Raw genomic sequence first — 18,709 nt, 5'->3', positions numbered from 1 at the left:
ATCTAAAATGGAAACGCGTCGGTTCAGATAGGTTTGCTCGTATTATTTTAACACCTGAAGTTTCAGTCAAGCAAATTCGAGTCGATTTCAATTAATACGACTCGGTCGATCGTGTCAGCGGAGCGTGCAACAGCTAATTAACAGTTCTGTTTCTACGTTCCGTATAATAACAGAGCTGCGCATGATGTATAATCATCGCAGCTCGATAATCCCCGGTGCTCTCCGAGCGACGTAGCCCGTGGGAAAACGGCTTTTGATATCTTGTCGATATCATGTGCGGCATACCACCGTGTAGAAACGAGAGAACTCATGGACCAAAATGTTTTGCTTATTCGGCAGCTGACAAACGCACCGTGATATGAGAAAATCGCTCGTGCCGAATCGATCATCCGCGCAACAATTAAGGGAACCTTCCGTGCGTTTAACGCAACTACTAAGAGGCATATTGGTTTTCCGACTCACGGATGTGCGAGATTCTTCTGGAAGATTTTTCGCGCTGTATCGCGCGTTCAGAACTCTTGCATTCATTCACAGAGTATCTAGTTACTTTACGGACGTTAATACTCTAACAATTCCTTATAATTGGCCCGTTCTAACTGTACGCTTCCTGTGTACTGTATGTAGCTTCTTTAATTCTAACATTGTACATTAATGGGGATTTAACTCGTCTATCCTTGAATAAATGAATAAATAATTCTGCAATATCTTCATTTAGAGTATCGTTCCTCTTTTTTTTTTTTTTTTCTTTTCTTTTTGATCATTTTAGATCTCTATCTGTAGAAATAAATTGGAAAGCACGCAACATAGATTTTTGCATCTAGTTTGCTCGTTGTATCGCGATAAATTATCCGAGATCGATTTGTATCCACGAAACAAGGAGAAACGTACATCAAAACTTGATTTGATTTCTTCAATGTTCGAACTTTCAAATAATAATCCGGTTCGGACCACACGCGATTCGTGTCATAAATGAAATCGTCACCGTAATGCCCGGGCCTGGTAAGCAAGCAAAAGGAAAGGTCGAAACTGGCGAAATCGAAATTGCAGTCGGGAGCGAGCACGCGGCTCTGCTTGGCTCGACTCGCCCACGATCTCGTTCGAAAGAATAATTATAGGTTTCGCGTACGCGAATGGGTAAGACATGAGATGGCACCGCTGGCGGTAGCGGTGGTTCACGTCAAACCACGCTATCTCGCGCTCACTGAAAAATAAACGAGAAGGCACCGTTTAATGCCGCTTTCGAGCCGTACGCCTCCTTCCCGGACGAAGGAGTTACGAGACCTCGCGAACGCTCTTATCTGATGCATCCGGTATGCATCCTGTGCATACACGGCATACAATACCTAACTGGCTGATGACTGCCGGCCATATTTACAACACTTTTTCACCCTAATGTGGAACACGACTGATTGTCCCGGTCGAAGGATTTATATCTGCGAGTATGATCCTTCGTTTTAAATCGTTTCCGTGGCCCATGGTAATGCTTTATGGGCCAAAATTTAACTCTCACGCGCTATCGCCGAAGAAAATCGCGTTAATTATATTCCAGAATGAAATTTCATCCTGTCACATTGATCCTTATTTTAGAAATCAGCAACGAGTACAATGGTAAATATTCCTTCGTAAATGATTGTATACTAATTTTAAGTTACAGATAGGCATTAGTTTCGTATCACTCTATAATTACCCCGATATCTGTACGCTCGTTCATTCTAAATTCCATAACGGACGGGTTTCGATAAGATGTAAGCAACGTATTGCGAAACGATACATCTTCCGAGTACAATGCGCACCGATAATGGTCGCTTTTCAGTCTGTCTTCATTATTGAACTTTCGTCAATGAAACCGCAAATCTACGATACCTCGTACACCACCATATCACGGATAATAACCAATTACAGTGCGTCGTATCTCATCTCCTACTTAGACGCACACCCACACAGTGGCAACGCGTTATCGTTGACTTCACCGTCGAGAGAATTCGTCGTGGCGTCGTGGAACGCCGATAAAAGATCGTGTAGCCTATTTTTTCCGAGATTATCTTCTCGCGACGGTCTAAAATACAAAACAATAGAGAACGTTGTTCTAGCTGGCGTCACGCGTAACTTGCATATGCTATCGTCGATCTTGTATAACGTACATTAACAAATTGTCTTGCATAACGCTAACGCTATTTTGTCATTAATAATTTATTATTCTCAAGTTCTCATCAAAGGGAATCATTCCCACTTACGTGACCTTATTCCCGAAGGTGTAAATTTCCATAACAAAGTACGAATACCTAAGCGACCGAAGGAACGGTGAAACAGAGTTTAGAGAGCTGGACACGCTACCAAAAGGTCAAGTGCATCGATTTACTAGTTCACGCTTGGTGAACGTAACGGTGCTCGCGGAGTAGGTGTTAACGGCTTTACTTATGCGTGGAATCACGAGCAGCCGAGAAACCACTTCGTTTCACTTTCAAGCCGGCTGAAACGGCCGCGCACGCGTCCATACGTAGAACACGCGCTCGACTTGCCCGGGATCGGGACGATCGCGTACGGCGACGACAGGCCTTCCATCAAACAAGCCGTTGTCGATGGGAACGACCGTACGCCATTACCCTTTTCGTCGCTCGTTATTTATACGCGATTCGTGCTCGAGCTTCCTCGAGCCCTTAATCACTCGTTTCTGCCTTCGAACCAGGAAACTACGAGTTTATCCTCTTAATTCTTCAACAACGACAGATATACCCTGGAGAGGTCTCGGTTAACCGGGGGATTCCCCCGAGACAAGGGAAGAGAGGAAGAGAGGAAGAGAAAGAGAGGGAAAGGAACACAGTGCGCGATTGTTAGAGCCGGTGGTATCGTACGCAAAGTGGAAGACAAGTATTGGGAATGGAACGAAGGGTTGAGCGAGCGCGGATGATCGTCCGAATGCATCTTTAATTCCACGCACTTATCTCGAAATCAATTTAAATCTTGGCTGTCCGACTCGGTTCCTATATGGCGAAAGGAAGAGCTTTGTCCGTGCCGACGTGGATCAGCCCGTCGTCGTCGTCGTTCTCTCCCTTTTCTCGTTCCGTGCCGCGTTAGAATAGCGTCTCGCGCATAAAGGCCATTGTTGCAGAAAAGGGACGGTAACGCGAAACGAGACGCAACGATCCGCCGTTTCTCGTACGGCTCATTCAACATGCAGTTGCCGAGGTTATCGTGCTCTACGGACGTTGATAGAATACGCATCGTTGAGACACGGGGTTGCGTTTCGATGCGATGCCAAGCGTCCGTGGCTGTCAGCGCGTCTCGAAACTGTCAAGGTCTTCGCAGCGGGACTCGATGCGAATCAACGTCACCGATTCTCGCCCGCCTTCGCGTTCAGCACCCTTTCGTACCATCTTCCTATCGATACCTGCCAATGGATCTCTTTTAGCCTTTTCTCGCTCGTGCATCGACCACTCTCCGGACGACGTTCGATCGTGCCAAGGAATCGCCGCGTCTTTAACGGAAGTGCTTGTTTCATCCTACGCTCTCTCGCTGATGTACGTTCCTTTTGGTTTTATCGAAGGAAGCCTTGCTTTCGAACAGTCGAATGTAATGATAACTCCGTATGTAAGTACGAGAAAATAGCGTGCACTCGAGGCTGTTTCGAAGGTTGTAACGCTGTAAATCACAACGTTGTTTGTAACAGACGTTAGACATCAGAGATATTTTAGGTAACACAGCATTAGACGCCCCACCCTCTGCAAACGTCACGGGTCACTGTTTCTTAATAGACGTTTACGATTAGCTCGATATTGCTGTCATTATCCTCGTGTCAACGTTGTTATACCATTCGCTTCTTTTTCTATCTTTATAAAAGGACGGGTCGGATTCCGTCAATCTAGGGTCACGTATGCAGGTCTATGCAGGTCACTGAATTTCGAGATGACCCTAGAAATTCTAATAAAGAATCCGGGGAACCTCGTCGAGAGATGCAAACTTTCCTCGAAATATTCCGCTCCGAAAGAATCTCGAATGTCAGGCAATTGCACACGAGCCGGAGATCGAAATGCCCGGTCTCCGTATTTTCTTCTCACCGGCGTACGATAAATCGAAAGGTGTTCCTCCTCTAAGGGAAGGTTTCGCAATGTTTGACAATAGAATTGCGGAAGAATAGAAGAAAGAATGTCCAGTCGCTTCGTCGTGAATTTAAAAATATTTTTCGCTCATGCTCGAAGCGTCGATATCGATGAGCGAGTTAAATCGGCGAGTGTGGTCTTCGATCATTGCGCCGCGTTGCGTACGCAAATCGAGAGAAGCAAATACCGTAGTTGGAGAGAATCGATGTAAATGGGAGTCAATGACTCGCGGTTGTTCGCGCACGGTCCACCACCGTGGTTAAGCGTAATGCGGTTGTTAGCGTCAGAAAGTAAAAACCGCTCGCATGCGTCAGCGAGCATTTCTAAGATTAATTGCAGCGTAGCCTTTCCATTCCTGGGAAAATTCGAAGCTATAAAATTCATGCGGAGGCAGAGAGCAAGGAGTTGAGCTTTTGAAAACGAAATCAGGGTCTTTATAAAGTCATTTCTTCGAACAATAGCGAGTGCTGCGCTATTGTTATAAGCAGGGAAACCGCATAGCGATTTGATTCTTCGCCAGCCTTCAAAGAAAATGACCAACAGCCGGGATTGTTTGCCAATGCTTTAACTACCGTGTAATCTATTGTTTGACGATTTTACGACTTTCGTGGTGTTTTACGGCTCGTAAGCTCGCTTATAGCCGTCGTTGGTTTTCTTCGTTCTTCGATTTAATTTTCATCTCGTGCAATCACCTTTGACCACTCGGAAAGAAGCAAATTACCAGCAAGCAGCATAATTCAATCGCGTACGAATTCGACGAAAGAAATTAAAACACGACCTCGTCGTGCCTTTCCATGGTGAAATTAATCAACATTTATGAGCGTCACTAGTCATTGCGAGAACCATATGCGCCAGTGCAATCGTTGTTCTTAATGTTTCCGGAAGTTACGCGTAAACATTCGTTATGGTCGCACATGTTCCATAACGGTTTTCTTCCTTGTCGCACTCTCCGTGTTTTCGACGTTCTTTCAACGACCGAACATTTATACGGGTATAATAAAAATTATCGCCTAGCCTAGACAACTTTCCATCGGAGATCGCCTCGTCGAAAATGAAGGGGATCTCTTATCGAAAAGTTACAGTTAAGGTAGGCCCTCCAATTAGTCCGTCTCTTTCGACAAGTCGATCGATGCCAGACCACCGCTGATAACCGTGGTCGAAAGTGAGTACGGTGACCCTTTTAATAGGCCCGGATAACGACATGGAAATTGACTTAACGAAAACTCGATAACCAATTGGTAAGAGGTATCGCGGCGACAATTAGTCTTCATGGTCTCGTTGCTTGTTGAAATTGCTGAGTCGGTAGCACGGTACAGCGTTAATGAATGAAAGGAAATTAAAGCAAAGAAACGAGAGGAAAAAAAAACGCGGAACACTTGCCATCTTCCCGTCCCTGCGAGAAAACATAAAGCAATCTGTTCGGATAAAAAAGCGGTTGAATGAGATCGAAGATGCATTGAACGGAGGCGGTAGCATAGAGATCGCCGCGTGACGCGCGCTAATCAACGGAAACGTGGGGAACATGTGCGTACATAATGAAGTTAATTGTGAGCCTCCGTGAAGAAGAAAAGTCTCCGGACGAGAATTACGAGGTGGTCGAAGGCGCCACTCTCAGAGCGGACTTACGGCCCTTAGCTTCAATCCGACTTATGAATAGTACTCGTTGTACGTGAGTGGACCGCGTTTATTGCTGCCTTCCACGGCAATTCTGTCTTCGATCCCGAGATGGGATCGCTCGGGTGCTCGCGAGCCTCTCGATACATACTTGAAATAAATCGATCGGGACACGTGTGCACACACGCGCGAACCCGTCACGCTCCGACTGAAACAGCTGATCCGTAATTAAACGATACTCCTCACTCTCAAAGGTGCGTTTCATTGCCCCTGAATGACCGAACGAAATTCCGATCGACGCGTTCCTATTTCGCCTTCGACTCGAGCAACCACGTTCTACTCCTTTTTTTTCCGCTTTCAACACCGCTCCACAATCTGTTAGAATGCGAAATGAAAGTGGAAAAGCGAACGGCAGCTGACGGTAATTAACGCGCAACGACGACGGCGCAATTGTCGATTCATTCAGTTATATACCGATGCCTCGAGAAGTCCTTAGTCGTTAGGTTTTTTCGTCCAGCAGTCATATTCGATAACGGACCCTCGGAATATACGTCGGCCAGGCAGTAGCGCGTATCGCCACAAATTTCGAACGGAAACGCATTGACTGGCGCATGATCGATCGTCCTACGTCATCGAGGACGAACGACCCGGTCTTTCGACGCCGATTAACAGTACCTCGCACTCGAGCAGCGTCGAGGAAGGGACGAAGAGAACACGTGGCTCCAGGGTTAAGAGACAAAGAGAAAGGCACAGGAAGGAAGAGGGCAGGGCGTAACAACACGCACAGAGATGTATTTTGCCCCGACAGCCTATGTCGTGGCATTTCGCGATACAGCGGCGAAGATCAAAGTGGGAGGTAGATCGCGAGGTAGGCCGTGTGCCAACTGCTCTTCACATTCCTGACACGGTCGCCGGCTAATGCACCTCTATTTGTTTGTCCTTCCACCCCCGTGCTTTTTCTTCTTGCGTGTTCTTCTCGCGTGTTCTTCCGACTACGGTGCCTACCTCCCGCACACGTCTCGTAAATAATCGATATTCGAGTCGACTTCGCGGTTCGCACCTCAGGGATCCGAGAGCCGTCGATGGTCTTTCCGGTTCGCTTCGGGATATCGCTCCGCTCCGCCCTGATACATCAGATAGAAAGCTTCGCGGCGTAAGTTTTACGCGACCATACCGACCGTGTAATGGCACGCATTCGCGAGCACACGCGAGCATTATGCAACATGTGAACCCAAAGGGTGATCGTTAAGTTAGATCCTCTTAGGTCCGAAGCGAACAGTATTCGTACATAGCCGGAGGAGAAAATCAACGGTGTACGTTTTCTATCGTTTTCATCGTGAATTATAGTTTCGAAGGGAACGGTGTATCGATTCTGAAACGGTAGTACGAAGGGAAAGCGAACGGATCGCGAAACTTAAGCTACGTACTCGCGCGGCAAACGAGTCTTCGGTTTCGACATCTGCGAAAATTGTCAGGGTCGAAACGAACAGAGCTAGTCGGAACTCGAGAGGGGAAAAATGAAACGAGCATAATTATCGACGAGCGGAACGTCGCGACGAAAAGTTTTCAAGGCGAGCAAAAACTTTCTCGACCGACGAGTCGGACGGGTCGTATTTTTCCGTCACCGCGTATTATCACAGACGGGAAGGGACCCGTACACACGCGAGCCATGGAGAACTCGACCACATACCATACGTAATGTATACCGCATGTGAACCACGGGAGAGACGTACGTATAATCGCACGCGTGCGTCTAGACTCAACATACATAATTAGCGTACATATTCGCTACAGATTGCTTATTGTTCGCATGGCTTCCTTCTCCCCTTTTTTACGTTCCTCGTCGACTCTTTCGGAGCCCTATCCACCCCCCTACTCAGGGGATTAGTGTCACAGAGCGTGATGCATGAGTTACTTTCACGGTTATCAGCGGGAACTGTGCGCTGCCAGACATGTCGGTGCTTTGAGACTACGCCTGGGAATCTCGTGTTACGGTCGCTGAGAAATCGCGTTACTCTAGGGTATGTTAATATATTCGCCAAAACGTGCGATACGAAAGCTTTTATTCCGAGATTTCCGGACGGATTATCGACGATCACGGATATAGGCACAAGGTATAATTAAAGAGGAAAAAGTAGAAAAGAAAAAGCACGATTGACAATTATGAAAGGGAGCAGAGACGAGGGTGCACGAGACCAACCCGTGGAACTCACGCGAGAGATCGACGGATGGATAAAAGAAAGGAAGGATACGACGGTTAGGGTAAAACGTTTCCCAGCACGAGCGGAAAATCTGACGCACTTGCCATGGCCGATCTGTAATCGAAACCGGTAATTATGCGCGGACATTGGCATGCACGCCGTACAAAGGAGAATGCGCGGATAACAAGGGACCCTCTGCCTGGAGCATCGAAAGTAACGAGGGCAAGGATTGATGTCCGTTCATTCCGTACGATGTACATTGAGAATTATTACGAGGTGTCTGTATTAAAATAAACTGCCGGTATAGCCACGGTACAGCACAAGGGAGAGAGATATCCTCGTTAAAATGACGAGTTATCGAGGGGCGATCGTGTTTCGGCTGTTCTCGGTTCCATTTCTCTTTTTCTTTCCTTCTCTTTTTTTTTCCATTTTCCTCTGGCGAACCGCACGCTCGCGGTTACGAGATCGACGATACAAATCGTGTACAAATTTCGCATCGCGCTCGATCGTGGTGTTTGCTCGCGTGCGCTCATTCGAGTATCGTGTTCCGGGCTAAACGCTTTAACCGATCGTTGAGCCCTCGAGAGCTTGCGTCAACGCGATCACCAGTGCTTTTGTACGCTTTTGTGTCCCACCTCTCCCGCCCCCTTTTTAATATCGTCAATTCTGAACTGTTCAAAGTTTTTCTTCCCGATTAGCGGAGACACCAGGTTGAGAAATAAATATTAATCAAGATCGATTGCGACACGGAAGCACTAAGCTTGGATATAGGGCAGAAAGCCGGTATCGAGACGATAGCTTTTAAACATATAGCGCGACGAAAAGCTGATAACCGGAATCGTTTAGCTGTCGCAACAATCCACTTCTAATCGCGACATCGAGCACCTCGATTACGTATTTCATCGGCTCGTAAGTAACACAATAACGTTCGATTCGTGTTTGGCTCTTGGTAAGCGAAACATCAGGTTAGCATTCGATCGATAGTTTTTACGGTTTCACGTTTCCAAGACGATATCGTGTAAAACTTTTAAACAAAACGGGAGGCCTGGATCAAGCCCCGAGCGTTTACACATTCAACGAACGTCATTTGCAGCTGCCCGTTAAATAACATTCGCGTGAGCCAGAAGCGTTCTCTAAACAGACATATTTTTTGAGCTACACGAGGTGTCGATCGATGATCGTCGATCAACGAGGAAATCTAAGCTAATATTTCAGAAATTTTATACGTCAACTCTGGTTAGCTCGGACAGTCGCGAACCTTTCAACTTGATTAATTGTATCGTAGAGGCGGATGGATATGAATAATTGAATATCCACGAGTCGAGGATATCAAACTATCGAGTATTTTCTGTTATCTTGAATTTTACAAATCTTTCTATCCAAGAAAGTCTACGTACAATACGCTACGTTTCGTTACTTCATCCCGATAGTAAAAATTATCGATAGAAATCAACATGTCATTAATATTTATAGAGTTGTAGACGTGTAGCGTTGCGTGGATTTAGTCTCGTGTTTACTTTAATAAAAAAACGTTCAACATTTCTTAGAAGAATATTTCTATAAAAATACGTCCTCACTTACCCGAAATTCCTGATTTTGGTCATACTGGTGCGTCGCGGCGCGCATCGTCGACGCCGCGGCACTTCCGCGGGACTCCACGGCGGCCGGTCATTTTTCGATTTTCGTGAACGATCCATGAAGATTTGCTCCGAGGCTCAGGCCATCCTGCGCATGAGAAACGTCGCGATGCGTTAAAGGCAAAGCTCATTACCAGCTGAATGATATAGAGCGTAAGAAGGACGCGACGCAACAAATCACTGCGTACCGCGCACGGAAACACGAGAGACGGCTTTAGACCGGTTAAGGTTGATCGCCTTAAGACTCAGGCTCTAGATGTCCAAGTTTTATCTTCTCTCATTGTATAATAAACCCTTGCCGTGCCATCTGCTCATCGCAAAGGTGTTCAATAACTCCACCTTTCCTAGCTTTCTGTATCTCTAAAAAGTACGCAGCCAATAATCGCGTTGCACGGAGGAAACACGACATCCGGATGGTCGATGAGTTTCCTGGTTTTGTAAGAAAAAATATTATTTCGAATCGGTCGCAACGTTGATAAAATGAACGATGAATTATGTATATGGACTAATGCGTTGCAAAGTTAGGAAGAAACGAGGTTGATTTATTCTCTAGCGATTCGTGTTTGCGTGGGGAACTTTCAATCGATGAATCGTTTTGACTTGTTCGAAAATTCCGGAAAAATTCGGAGTTACGAGGAAGCGACGATAAAAGTCATACGAAAGTAATTTACAAGGCGATATATTAAGTCGCTACTTGGCGAGTGCTGGTATAAAGAGGCATCTATATTCACGATTTCTTGCTCCGCGACAAGGCGCGCGTTTTGTTGTATGAACAGCTGTGAAGAATGCGCCTCTGCTTATTCGATTCTCGCGCGGTATTAAACGTGCGATTCTACGACAAACCACAAGGAAAATTTCTCGCGGTTCGGTCCAGACGTTCACAGTTTGTTTCGATAAATTCATTTTCGCCTTGTCGACGCCTTCTTAGCGAAACTTCTATCGGTTATTCTCACCGTTACTCTGACAGGAAAGGAAAATATTTTTCTACTTTGGAACTTCGTGGCAAATACGGCTTCAAGGTGTAAAGACAAACTTCGTTGGCGATAACCAAGAGAGTTTCGTACGGTATCGTTGCCCGATAAAGTACCATCGAGTTCGTATACGATAAAATTTTCATAAATAACGACGAACGTTAAAGAATATCTAGCAAACACTTTGACGTACCGTCGTGCACCTCATCTAATCCCATTCAGTAGGTGCAGCAGGTGGACTCGCGGGCTCACTACACGTGGCACACATTTCCCAAGAAACACGAGCCCCCGCGGGAAAAATCTCGTCCGATCGAGGTCGATACTCTCTGTCTTCGACAACAAAAGAAAAAAGCAAGAACAGAAAAACTAGATCGAACGTTATCGAAAATCAATTCCTCCGTTCACGATCGATCGATTAACATCGACGAACAGTTCCTACGAATTCCTTCGAAACCGCACTGAATAACTCGTCGCGACACGATTGCACCGAACGATGGCGTTTCCACCGGTGGAAAATCGACGTGTAAACGCGAGACAAGGCAGGTGTTCGCGCGTAATCATCCAGCGAGGAAACTCCGAAGAGGAAAGCCGAGAACGGACTCACGTTTGCGCGCTCACGGGCTGGCGCAGCCGCGACAGGAATGATAGTGGCGAAAGTGGGAGACCCTCCGGGAAATATATAGGTCCGCAGGGTGGTGGTGGATCCGAGGAGGAAGGAGGCGGAGGTCCGTCGACGCATCCCTCGGCGCCTGTGTGCACGCACACGCGCGCCGCCACGCACGTGTTTACGCACGGCCTGTCACGATGCACATGCACCAGCCGGTGCACGGGGACGCATCCCCGAGAAACGGATCGAAAAAGGAAGAGTTCCATCGGCCACGGTCACGAGTGCCCTCCTTTTTCGGGACACCTCGCACGCTCGATTTTTGTCGTTCCCTTTCTTCAATCTCCGATGCACGAGAGTAAATATTTTACTTGTCTCGACCGACTTCGTCGCGCAAGCTTGATCGAAACACGGTGTATTTGTCACGTCATTTACGAGTACGTGCGACATTTAAATTGCACCGTGTAAATGGTATCGAAGGTTGAACGTTAATAATGGTAGATTTCAAAGTAGCAGGGATGCTCTTAGCACTCGAATCTTGTAGTTTTATTCGATACCGCCTGTCTCTTAGGCTTGTTTGTTCGCACGTAGGTGCAAAACGACCCTTTACAAACTACGCGTACGCGAAAATGGAGGTAGAACATTTCCTTTTATGAGTCGCAATTCAACGATAAACGATTCTCTCGCTTTCGCGTGGCATAAGCGTTCGTACGTATGAAGGATTCGCTTCGATGAAGCAACAATAGAAACAGTAGGTACATGTGAAATAAACGTCTCGAAATAACTGACACGATTCTGACAGTTTCTACGGGTGTAAGTTGGTTCAACGAACCGCGAGCGTGGTACAAATACTCGTAAAATTTAGCCGGTAAGATTACGCTAGCGGTTTTTCTTCGGTTATCGATAGCTGGGTAACGGTGCTACGGGCGTGATGCCGCGAATATTGCATCGTCGACAGCGTGACGCCCCGAAGCCACGCGCGACTCTACCTTTTCCCGTTTCCGCTTTTCATTTTTGCTCGTCGCATACCGTACGCCGCGCATCGCGAATCGATCACGACATTTCGTCCACTGGTCAAGCGAATCGCGCGACTAAATACCACGACGAATCGACTCGACGTCCCGGAATGGTGTCGAGACTGAAAAAAAAAGCTGTGTTTCGATCGTGCTATCAACGAACAAGGCCTTCGATCGTCTCCTCTCGGAAAAGCTTTTATATTACATTACCGTTTTTTCGTGTCAAGTGACAAGGATCTGTGGCACTTAACATTTTTTCTTTTTTCTCTTTGAATTGCACATTTCTTAAGTAGCTTTTTCTCCACGATAGAGTCGGAGGTACGATATTCACTGCTGCAACTCGCAAAAAGAAAGTGACGCAACTAATGAATGAAATTTAGCGAGTTTACTTTGTCAACCGATCGTGACCAATTATCGAAGTGCTGCTGTACCTGCGTAGTGTTAAAAAATGATTCCGAGAGAATCCTGTTCGAAGTGAAATCAGCGATCCTTCGTTAGTTCGAAACGTACTTGCATAGCGCGATAATTATGGCACGCGATAAAAGCGCGCGAGCAAACTTGCGTAACCGGTAAATGAAACCGTAGAATGGCCACCCGAGCGCTTCGTTTTTCAACTGTACGCCAGCAAATCTCAGCGTTAAGATATGCGTAAACGTTCTGTTCGAACACTTTCGACACATCCGTTCGCCGCCGAAGACGAACTCGCGTTCTTGCGATGCGCATGGGATATTAGTCTGGCGCCAGTGGGATCGTTCGCGGAGGCGATGCGTCGTTACACAGCCCAGGAAAAGCGTATCTTTCTACGTTGTTACATCCATGTCGGGGATCTATATCGGGTCGCGTTATATCGTGTAAATCGAACAAATAGCGGATTAATTAACTTTCGATCGACCGAATACGAAGATCCGGACAGAATATGCTCGGCCAGCAATCATCCTGGTCGCTGTTTGCCTACGTTAAATATGTATTTATTAAAATATACTGCTACTCCACGTATAATTCATTAATTTCGACAAACAGCACCGGTTGATATTCGCAGTGGCAGCTTTAAATAATTTCGGTACGACACGGTGCAAGTTCGATGCAGCCTACCCCCGAACTCAACGTTTCAAAGTAAATACGCGTTCAATGACGATTCAAGGAGCGCTTTCGGCACGGTCATTTATTTTTTCATCGCTTCTCGATTTAAATATACCGCATACGCTCGAAATATACCGATATAATTGCACTTTTATCTCGAACGCACACGAGCGACGTTTATCGCTCGATCTTCCTACGAACATATGTCTTTCTTTGTCTTTGTTGTTCTTAATAGGAAAACAAACATATGGTCTCGTTGCGTTCAGGGTTAGGCCAAATTCAACGATAGGTAAACGCGCTTAGCGTGTGTCTGGCGGCTCGACGGAAACTAGGGAGAAAGAGCCAATTACAAAAATGAAGATCGTCGACGGTGTTAGATTCTCGTGGCTGCACGAATCATACCACGATCAGTCGTTTAAAATATGCGTGATTCGCGTAAAAACGTTTGAATAAGCGTTGTCCAAAGTCTTGTCTAGTTTCTTAGTGAATCGCAGAAGGGCATAAAAATCCAACGAAGCATTTCTATTCGTTCGTTCGTTCGCAATAACGCGTATCAGAGTTTACGATCGCGTCACCTCGCGACCGTAATAAAATGGGTCTAATTAATTTATGCGACGCGTTGTTTCGCGGTCTTGCCTCACGTTGGAATGTTCTAAACCTTGGAGAAATTTATTACAACAGTTCTATTCTCGACGATTCACCGGAGCGATGCGTCTAAATGGAATTAAACTCGTGACGCCGAATCAGGCCGATCGTTTCTCGTTTCATCGTCGGTCAATTAAAATCGCGCGCAACATCTAATTGCCTAAATCGCGGTTTGAATTACCGAGGAAGGTTGAATCGTGACCGCGATATTTCTACCGTGCGCCGTTCATACGAGAAATCCACCGAACGTTGTAATAGTAGCGTGACTAATGGATCGCCCGTGTACGCTTTTCCGTTTATTATTTCGACCACCGCGTGAGCCAACCGATTACGGGTGTCAACGTGGACAACAGTCCGCGCTAAGTAATCAGCGCGTCCGCTCGGTCGCCGCTAGCCCCAAGTCATTTTATTACTCGCCGAGATTCATTCGGAGAATAACATACGCGTTGGACATCGTCGATGGAACTCGCGCCGTGCAATTTCGCGCCATCGGCTCGTCCCTTCGCTTTCAGACGTATTACCGCGAGCTCCCAGTACTGTTTCTTATTGGCTATATAACGTTCTCTACCGGTCGTATATAATTCGCGTATATCGTATTACGTTTTCATATCGACGACTAACCGCGTAAAACTCTTCATTCTCGGATTTCTAGCGTATTAGAAATCCTTAGAATTTCATCGTATCGACGTTTGTAGAACCTTCGGTATCACTGTATTACTTTTTCTTCTTCTTTTCTTTTTTTTTTTTTTTTTTTTTTTTTTTAGTACTGAAGTTACTATTTATAACATAACTCGGCCGAGAGACAATTGATAGCGTCACACTGACCTTCGACGCGTGTACAAACGAATAATTAATAAATTAGTCAGACAGCAAAGTTTAGAACGGCTAAAACATACCTCTATAGGTACTTTTCTTTTCTATTTTTAGCGCCGGTTGTTTTCAACGTTGGTACTGCGGTGCACCAACGAATGAATGTCGGGTATTGACGATGATTAATAGTAATTAAACGATCGTTCGAGTTCTACAAAGAAGCTAATGAAACGTTTCGCAGGACGAGCCAGATGGCGACTCGTGCAAGCGTAAAATAAAAGAAGGGTAAAGTTAGTTAAGGGTGAACGAAGCGATAAAGTGAATGCAAGACGCGCGTACAACGAGCAGTTATTGCTTCGTGCAGTGGAGTCGGAGTTGCGGCCTGAACGTTGGCCCAATGGCCTCTTAACTGGTTATATCATACCGTTTCGGGTTGTTTCTCTTCCCGCTCCAGCCTCTGTCAACATTTACATGCACAGGGCGCGCGCGTTTCAAACGATAAGTCACGGCATCGTGCGATAATTCGTCGGAACAAAAGGAAGTCCCTGGATAGGAGCCAACAACGTGGTTCCGTACGATTTCGTCTCTTTATGAATGAAAAAAAAAAAAAGAGTCATTCACCGGATAACGCGAACATCTATGAATTAACGCGTTAACGTTACAATTAACGCGTTGTACAGGAATAAGAACAGATCTGAAAAATTTTGTAGTTATGTACAGAGCTTGACTCGACTTTTCTTTCCTCGCGCATGAAAAACGTTCGTTTCAACTATTTCTATACCGTGACTGGCGATCGCTACACCAGCGAACCAGTGAAACCCGAAGAAAAACTGACTGGTTGTGACTCCCATTAACCTCATTAAGAGAGACTTACGATCGTCAACTAGCGAAGTCGGCTAGTTATTATCATTTTCAGTGACTGACTACGCTAAAAGCGTTCTCGCGCAGTACATCGTGTCGATACATCGATATACTCGACGAAAGGACAATTAATCAACGGCCAAACGCGTACCTATTACTCATTCAGGTATTGCACGATATTTTCGTAGAGCCATTTTAATCATCGGTTAATTACGCTCGTGGTTGTCATCGAAACGTCCGGAAGAATCGTGCGACATCGACAGAAAGAGAGAAAGGAAAGGACTGACGGTCAGACGAACTGAGAAAAAAAGAGGTGGAAGCGCGTCTCACGTATCTACGAAGAAGAAATGGGTCCCATGTTCCACGGTTATTTTTCTTCTCCTCTCTTCTCCTTTTGTCCTTCTTCCTTTTTGGCGAAGCACGACCCTGCTCAACGCTTCGTCGAATTATACGCCGTGACCTATAATTTGGACACTATTTCACATGCCGTAAGCATGCAATCACGAAAAGGTGTTCCCTTTTGTAAGTGGTTCCACCTAGATGAAGAATTTATCGGCTAACAGCCCTTCCACGAGATTATAATACACGGTACACGTATGATCTGATCGGATCTGCGTGTAGTCGACGATCTTACGGGGCGTCATAATGCACCGAACCAACTTTCTTCCTTCACCCATCCCTCCTTTGCCCTGTCCGCGTCCCCGTCTACCACTGCCGTCACTTTTATTTTCTTTCCCTCCGTTGACCTCTCCCCGGTGTAAAATTTCCATGATTTCACGTAACGCCGACGAGCAAACACTTTGTTATTCAAATATCGTGTCGAACACCTCCTGTCGAATTTAATCTGCCCCTTCGAGAGCTTTCTTGTACACGACGATCATTCTGGGAGGCATAGCCGTCAATAAAAGGGATAACGTTACACCCTCCCATTCGGAGACAAATAGGGACGCTAATTGCGTCCGTTCGATGCGCGTTTCGAACGAATACATCCTTTTTCGTTTGTACGTTCTTCCGCGATTTTCCCTATCTATAAATTTGATAAGTGCTATTACGTCGAAAAGAGGGAAGCTTGATGAAACATTGACATCGACGTGTGAGGTCTGTCCCGGCTAGACTCTTTGTTACGGATAAGATCGAACGAAGTACCTTTCCCAAAGAGGAACTAGCAAATCCGAGTAGTTCTTGTTCAAGAAATTCGCAACCGATCGAACTGTAACCAACTGCAACAATATAAAAATAGAAGGGTGTCGTCGAATGGCGGTCTTTTAATACGTTCCTCCGACAAACACCGAACCTTCGATATCGAGCGTAATAAAGTATGTATCACGCTCTCTCGCTTCTCAATATTTCATCGACTTAAACAGCCGAACATTTGTTTCTCGGATACACGCGATATTCGATATTCGCATTCTCTCGAGAACATCGAGTCTCTCTTGCATTATTAACGTGCCTTTCCTCCACATATTCGTTCGAGATTCGTGCTTCTTTACGATAAACAGAAAGAAACCGCGACACGTTGACGAAATTCAGAAGTTACGACGCCCTTCTAAAGAATCGTAAAAGAAAGTAACTCGGAAGGATATTTCAAGTATCGTGGAAAAACGTCGGACAAACGAAACTGCGTTCGTGCGAATACTCGAATTGACAATCCGCAGACGAACAAAATATCCCAGTCGCGATCGAACCGGCCGTTTACATAAAACAGACACGGTCGAAAAATCTTTCTCATTTAAGGTTCGAACTACGGCTCGCTAATCTTGACGTTGGACGTTGCGCTCGGCATAATCGTCTTTGCGTCATCGTCGCTGAATTTGCCCGGGTACAGCGTGTCGCAAGTTCGAAATACGTTCGATCTCCTCCCACGTTCGCCATCCAGCGAGTCGCCTTCCTTTCACACAGTTTCGCTGGAATTGGTTTTTGTCGAGGCGACGACGACAAGTTTGCTTTCTTGTCGCGGCACGGCGAAGCGAATAACGCGGTCGCGTTGAAAGACGCGAGCAAACAAATCGCTAGGTTGATCGACTGCTTACCGTATCTGTTCGAATATCGCGATGGGAATCGATCGATCGAGTCCCGGCTAATTTTCGCGTAATTTTGCGACGAGCTGTACGTAGTCGTGGTAGCACAGTTCCTAACAGGAGAAGAGTGCAACGCTTCGGCACAAGGTCTGAGCCGGGCCGATTGCACGCAACAAGTACTCATCTCAATTGGCGATTATGGCCTCGTAAATTCATTTTCAGACCAAGTTGAACGAACACCGGCAACATCGTTTGCCTTTGCCCAGTCCCTCGCCCTTACGTCGCGTTATGCCTTAATTTGCGGCTACGGAAAGCCAACCTCCTTCCACTGCAACTGTGTTTCGTGACTACGTCCAAAACGACAATTAATGTATCAGTTTCCGATGACCATTTTGCTACACGCCGATAATAAGCGGTACTAGCGTACGTAATTGCGAGCTATCTCGACGAAACGGTCTATACTCGAGCGTCTTTTTTACTTTTAATCATCTTTTCTCAATTTTTTCAGCAGTCTTTACTTGTCAGCCTTTTGGAAGCGAAGATTCTAAGTTGCGGGAGAATTTTCCTTTTTTTTTTTTTTCTTTTACATGGCGTAGTAAAGCGATCCTTCGCGATCCGCCGCGATAAACTCGTACGACGAACCACACGGTGACCATTCTCCCGAAGGCCACTTAATAATAGCCTGTTATCGGTGTGCTGAAAACTGATTAAAGTGCGTGTCAGCCAGGATGTCCCATTAACGAATTAGCAGGGCACGCTATTTAGATAGTGCGGCTGTTACAACTGTGTTATCTTCGTTGCCCAAAAACCATGACCGATATGGCCATCGATGATGGCTTTCACAAAAATTCACCAGCAATTTATGCTTGTGTTCTTTTTACTTGGAAACCTCGTATCGTAGCATACTCCGCGCTAGTAAATTTCTCATTGCACAGTATCGCGATATTAATCTCGTAAGTAGCGCGTAATGGTCGGTAGCCGTTGATCCGATCGATCGCAAGAAAAGCAATCGCTGCCAATGGTTCTTCGGTTACCCACGATTTCCATCGTCGAGTTAAAAAGCGACAGACGGCTGGTGTTTACGCACGTGACTCGCGTTTATCGTGGCAAGTTGTACTCGTTAGGAAAAGTTCGCTTCGGCAAATGCTTCTCGCC

At 46.0% G+C, this 18,709-nt stretch overlaps 2 protein-coding genes across 3 annotated transcripts in view; one reads left to right on the top strand and one right to left on the bottom strand.

Moving 5' to 3' along the window:
• LOC139988568 (thrombospondin type-1 domain-containing protein 4) overlaps positions 1–11,177 on the bottom strand; it is a 39,838-nt gene extending 28,661 nt beyond the window's left edge. Inside the window, exons 1-2 of one of the 2 annotated variants that reach the window (XM_072006154.1) lie at positions 10,714–11,177; positions 9,494–9,637 (exon numbers count right to left, since the gene is read on the bottom strand). In XM_072006154.1, coding sequence (XP_071862255.1) covers positions 9,494–9,609 — 116 coding nt within the window. In that variant the 5' untranslated portion in view covers positions 9,610–9,637; positions 10,714–11,177. Of the gene's footprint in view, positions 1–9,493; positions 9,638–9,737; positions 9,757–10,713 lie in introns of those variants that run through there. The other variant, XM_072006155.1, reaches the window with a different exon arrangement.
• Positions 1–18,709, top strand: part of LOC139988569 (uncharacterized) — a 45,280-nt gene that overhangs the window by 17,278 nt on the left and 9,293 nt on the right. The window lies entirely within an intron of this gene.

The sequence above is a fragment of the Bombus fervidus genome, chromosome 6 (assembly GCF_041682495.2).
Source record: "Bombus fervidus isolate BK054 chromosome 6, iyBomFerv1, whole genome shotgun sequence".
Classification (NCBI taxonomy): Eukaryota; Metazoa; Arthropoda; class Insecta; order Hymenoptera; family Apidae; genus Bombus; species Bombus fervidus.
Note: the sequence above shows the minus strand (reverse complement) of the source record. Positions and strands in the feature narration are given on the sequence as shown.